Genomic DNA, 6000 nt, shown 5'->3' on the forward strand with positions numbered 1-6000 from the left:
GCAGTTCAATCCTGATGGGCTCGAGGTTGATTTAGCATTCCATCCTTCCGAAGTCGGTAAAATGAGGACCCAGATTGTTGGGGGCAAGACGCTGACTCTGTAAACTGCTTAGAGAGGTCTGTAAAGCACCATGAAGTGGTACATAAGTTAAGTGCTATTGCTAAGTGCTATTAACTGATGTCTCCTTAACAACAGAAATTTTGATCGGTTGTGGTCATTAAGTCAAGGAGTACCTGTAAGAAATGAAACGAAACGAAACGAAACGAAACGAAACGAAACTAAACTAAACTAAACTAAACTAAACTAAACTAAACTAAACTAAACTAAACTAAACTAAACTAAACTAAACTAAACTAAACTAAACTAAACTAATACTAAACTGTGATGGTGAACCTATGGCATGCATGCCACAGGTGGCATGTGGAGCCATATCTGTGGGCATGTGAGTGCCCTAGCTCAGCTCCAGTGCGAATGCGCGCGCCGGCCAACTGATTTTCAGGCCTTCTGGTCCCACCAGAAGTCAGGAAACGGGCTGTTTCCAGCCTCTGGAGGGCCTCTGGGGGTTGGGGAAGGCTGTTTTCGCCCTTCTCAGGCTCTAAGAAAGCCTCTGGAGCCTGAGGAGGATGAAAAACGGGCCTACATGTCCACTACTACTACTACTACTACTACTACTACTACTACTAGTCCAGTAGTGGGTTTCAATTCCCGTTGCTACCAGTTCACGCGTGTGTGCGTGCGACGCTTCTGTGCATGCACAGAAACTTCTGTGCATGCGTAGAAGCATCCGGGCGGGTGGGTGGAGCCTCCCACTACCGCCGCTACCAGTTTGCCCGATCCGGGGCGAACTGGTAGCAACCCCACCACTGTTCTAGTCCAACCCCCTGCTCAGACAGGAAACCCTATACCATTTCAGACAAATGGTCGTCCAATCTCTTCTTAAAAAGTGTTGGAGCATTCAGAACTTCTGGAGGCAAGCTGTTCCACTGATTAATTGTTCTAACTGTCAGCAAATTTCTCCTTAGTTCCACGTTGCTTCTCTCCTTGATGAGTTTCCATCCATTGCTTCTTGTCCTGATTTAATGAGATCAACACAGAAAGAAGAGTTTGAGCTGGTAAAAAGTAAGATCCCCTAAATACTGAAAAAAATATGACTAGAAAGAAAAGCAAATACTGAAAGTGCAGAAGCGAATGGTGTGTGGGCGTGAAATGCTAAGATTATTTACTTTTCCCATGATGCCTTTTCAGGTGTACAGCGGCGCCCCCAAACCTCTCCAGCCTGTCGCCATGCCGAATCCTGTCCCGCCTGCCATTCAAACTCCGTTGGCGCCAAGTTGTCCCGGCCGAGGCAAGCTGGCGAAACTCCTGAATCCGGAAGAAATGACGTCGAGGGATTATTACTTCGATTCGTACGCTCACTTTGGAATCCATGAGGTAAAAATCGGTCCAGGAGGCTGAGTGGTTTTTATAACTACGCCCAGAACGGTGTGCTATGTGGGTTTGAGGGTGGGCTTAAGCTGAAACAACTTTTTCAGCCACACCTTGAAAAATCCACTCGAAATTCAATAGTATAGCCTGTATTGTCATTGTACATCATGTATACAACGAAATTGGTTTTAGCCTCACTGGTGCAATCCATGACACACACACAAAAATACAAACAACATAAATAGTGTAAAGAATAATCCCTATGCAAGTAATTAGGGGGGAAAAAAGAAAAAGAAAGAAAAAGAAAAACTAGTCATACATTTCCGTATGTAGAGAATTTCTCTACCATGTGGAGAAAAGCAAGTTTTTTACACTTTTAGGCAAGGAAAACCAAATTCGCAGGTGTAAAATAGGTGGAATCCGGTGCCAGTAGCAGAAACTGCAAGAGGGGTCTTGGTGTCTCAGTGGACGATGACTTAAATAGGAGCCAGCCGTGTGCTGCAGCTGCCAAAAAAGCCAATACAACCCTACGCTGCGTTAACAGAGGGATAGAATCAAGAACACGTGAATTGTCAATTCTATATTATAATGCCTTGGTAAGGCCACACTTCGAATATTGCGTCTAGCTTTGGTCACCATGTTAAGGAATTCGCAGAGTAACCCTTGAATAGCAAGGGTGTACACATGAAAACGATTGAGAGTAGATACGAATAAACACAGTCAACACACAGATACACTGAGTTGTGTTTACTTTCAGGAAATAGTAAGGCAATAGTAATAAACAGTCCAGGTCATATACATATAAAGCAGGAGATAGCAAAACAACAGTCCAGGGATAATCCAATAACAAAGTCTTCTTACCAGTCTTCATAGTCATTCACAATAAACAGTTCTTCTGGATTTGCAAACAGTAGCATACAGAGATATCAGAGAGCAAGAACAGCAAAGAGAAACAAACCATGTTAACCATGATAAACCTCCAGGTGGCCTCAACGACCCTCTAAAAAGGATGCAAACGACCAGCTGTCTGCAAGGGATATAAATCCTTCCACTTCCCCACCATCCAGTCAGAGCCGAAGAAGCCTCTTGGATGAGAAGCGAAAGGTCTTCAAAAAAAAAAAACCCAGAAAGTCCAGTTGCCTCTTGAAAGAAGTACCTTTGGGACCACCATGGCCTGGATAACTGACAATCTCCATAGACATCCAGGAAAGTTTATATGACCCTATTGACAGGGATGGAATTCAGCCGGTTCATTCCAGTTTGAGCGAACTGGTAGTTGTGACCTGCGAGTGGGTCTGCCCATCTGCCCTGGCGCCACGCCATCCTATTTAGCTGCGTTTTTTTAAGCCGCGCGCATGCATTTTCGGTGCTGGGGCGAAGCAGTTGTTAAATGATGTGAAGCCCACTTCTGCCTATTGGTAATTTCTCTTCAGAATTGTTGTGTAGGTTGTAGACTTGGCCTCCTCCCTTAAACTTCTCTGTTGTGATTTATGTGATTTCTGATGACATTTGTGTATAATTTGGTCCCATTGGAGTTTCTTTATGGCAAACTTTTGCACCGTATTTCCGTCGCAGAATCCAAAGTGAAGCCTGCAGCTTTGGTATTTAAACTGTTGACAACGTTATTGAGTCAATGTTTAGTCACCGCATTCTTCTGAGCTAGCCAACTGTGTTATAACAAGTCTTAGCAATATAATTATCACTACTTGTGTCCTATGCAAATGCAGGACTCAAGACAAACTGTGAATGCTTTGTTGTTGTTGTTGTTGTTTTTAATTCTCTGCTGCCGGTTAAAATAGACGGTCTCCGTTGACTCTGAATTTCTACCATTTCTACCTTTGCAATTCGTTGAGGCTGCATAAAAGCTTCTGGTTTGGCAGTGGAGGAAGTAAGTTAGCACCCACCCCTCTCCTAGAAGAATGAAATATTCTAGGAAATATTAAAAAAGGCAGAATATTATATACCTCCCTGGGATGAGAAATGGAGAAACATGTTTTTTAGGCAGGAAGCAGACTCACTCTTAATTAGTGGTGGGTTTCAAAATTCTTTGCTACCGGTTCTGTGGGTGTGGCTTGGTGGGCGTGGCATGGCTTGATGGGTGTGGCTTGGTGGGCGTGGCAGGGAAAGGATACTGTAAAATCTCCATTCCCTCCCCAATACAGGGGAAGGATAGTGCAAAATCCCCGTTTCCTCCCGATCAGCTGGGACTTGGGAGGCAGAGAATAGATTATTATTATTATTATTATTTATTAAATTTATATCCCGCCCTTCTCCCCGAAGGGACTCAGGGTGGTGAACAGCCGAGAATTAAAATAACATACAATATAAAAGTTAAGATAATTAAAAATAAATTAAATTAAAAAGCCACCCAATTTAAAACCCCTAGCTATACAATTAAAAAACTAACCCATAAAACCTATTCAGGCCAGGCCGGCTTGCTGAAATAAAAACGTCTTCAGGGCCTTATGGAAAGTGCGGAGATCCGGAATCAGCCATATTCCGGGAGGTAGCTTGTTCCAGAGGGCTGGGGGCCACCAGCCGACATTGCTTGACCGACGGCACCCTGAGGAGGCCCTCTCTGTGAGAGCGTATTGGCCGGTGGGAGGTTATCGGTAGCAGAAGGCGGTCTTGTAAATACCCTGGCCCTAAGCCATGGAGTGCTTTAAAGGTAAGAACCAACACCTTAAAGTGCACCCGGAAGACCACCGGGAGCCAGTGCAGCTCATGCAGGAGAGGTGTTATATGAGAGCGCCATGTTGCTCCCGTAATCACCTGCGCGGCTGCATTCTGGACCAGTTGGAGCCTCTGGGTGCTCCTCAGGGGGAGCCCCATGTAGAGAGCGTTGGCGTAGTCCAGGCGAGAAGTGACGAGAGCATGAGTGGCTGTGCATAAGGAATCCCGACTCAGAAAGGGGTGCAACTGGTGTATCAGGCGAACCTAATAAAAAGCCCCCCTGGCCACGGCCGTCATGTGCTCTTCTAAAGACAGCCGTGTGTCCAGGAGGACGCCCAAGTTGCGAGCCCTCTCTGTGGGGGCCAATGACTCTCCCCCAATAGCCAGCAATGGCACCAGCTGGCTGTATCGGGATGCCGGCATCCACAGCCACTCGGTCTTGGAAGGGTTGAGTCGAAGCCTGTCCCTCCCCATCCAGACCCGCATGGCCTCCAGGCACTGGGACATCACTTCAAGGGCATCGTTGGGGTGGTTTGGGGTGGAGATGTACAGCTGAGTGTCATCAGCGTACAGATGGCATCGCACCCCAAATCCACGGATGATCTCATGGGGGCGGGGCCAGTCAAAATTTTTACTACCGGTTCTCCGAACTACTCAAAATTTCCGCTACCGGTTCTCCAGAACTGATCAGAACCTGCTGAAACCCACCTCTGCTCTTCATAGCTCCCCCCATCCTCAATAACCCACAGCAGATGTCAATACTTAAGACAGAAAGAGATAGCTAGGTCTATTCATAAGCAAATGCCCTCACCCAAGATTCAATGAAGATAGGATTAGCCCTCTACCCATCTAGCAACAGAACTCACCACATGGCACCTGGGGAGATTGCATCACCCAGCAAGGCTCAACCAAGCCTGGGACTCAAAAGACAATTTACAAAGTTACCTCTGCATGGCCCCATGGGAGTCTGACAACCAATCAGAAGACAAGCTCAAATTCAAAGCCCAACAGAGGGTATAAATCTCTCTCTCTCTCTCTCACCCATGTGCCTTTTTGTCCAGGATCTCAAATCACGTAGTCCTGTCCACCATTAAACCATCTTTTCAAGCAGCAGTCTCCATTTTTTTCCAGTGTCTTTCTCCCCGCTTGGAACTGAACCCAGTTGGGCATTTCTACCAACAGGAGCAGGCAGAATTGTACAAGGGAAGATAAAATGTGATTTTTGTTTCTCCCGTGAAAATAAATTCAGAACCTTCTTTGCCAAAACTGTCCTCGGGCTCGCTGTTGCGTAGTTGAAATCCCCCCCCCCGGGGACACCTGCAAAAAAGATTTTGGAGACACATATTGAACAAATAGTTCTAACAAAAACCAACTTACTGCAGCCGCAGCCCCATTTCGCAGGATCAATATAGGTCACTCATCACCCACCAGCAGCTGGAGGTACGGGAACAATGGGAAGAGGTTCAGAGATTCACAATAGCTGTCTGGAGTGAGATGCTGTCAAAGAGCCAGACGGTGTTTTTCCACCGGCTTTTATTGGGCTCGAGTTTCTTTCTGAAAACACATTGCAAAGGTGCTTTTTCCAAAAAGCAACTGAATTTTCTCTGGGTTTTTTTTTTTTTCCCCCTTTGAAAATCTTTTGCTTCTCTTCCAAGGAAGCTTCTTCTGTTCCAACTGACTCGGGAGAAGGGAAGGATTTATACTTTATTCAGCCAAAGGTGTTTTTTTTTTTTTTTTCCTAAAAGGCAACTGGGTTTTGTTTTTGCATGAAGATGTTTCCCTTCTCCTCCAAGAAGCTTCCTTGGTTCTGAAGAAGCTTCAGTTTCAGAATTGAAGAAGCTTCTTGGAGGAGAAGTGAAACGTTTTCAACCAAAAACTAAGGTGCCTTTTGAAAAAACACCT

General features: G+C 45.6%; 1 protein-coding gene across 1 annotated transcript in view; it reads left to right on the forward strand.

Annotated features, from left to right (window-relative positions):
- PRMT8 (protein arginine methyltransferase 8) overlaps window positions 1-6000 on the forward strand; it is a 76066-nt gene that overhangs the window by 21989 nt on the left and 48077 nt on the right. Inside the window, exon 2 of the mRNA XM_070946601.1 lies at window positions 1246-1431. Within this exon, the coding sequence (XP_070802702.1) occupies window positions 1246-1431 (186 nt within the window). The remainder of the gene's footprint in view (window positions 1-1245; window positions 1432-6000) is intronic.

Source organism: Pituophis catenifer, unplaced genomic scaffold (assembly GCF_029215685.1).
Source record: "Pituophis catenifer annectens isolate HBS135680 unplaced genomic scaffold, rPitCat1.0.hap2 SCAF_7, whole genome shotgun sequence".
NCBI lineage: Eukaryota > Metazoa > Chordata > Lepidosauria > Squamata > Colubridae > Pituophis > Pituophis catenifer.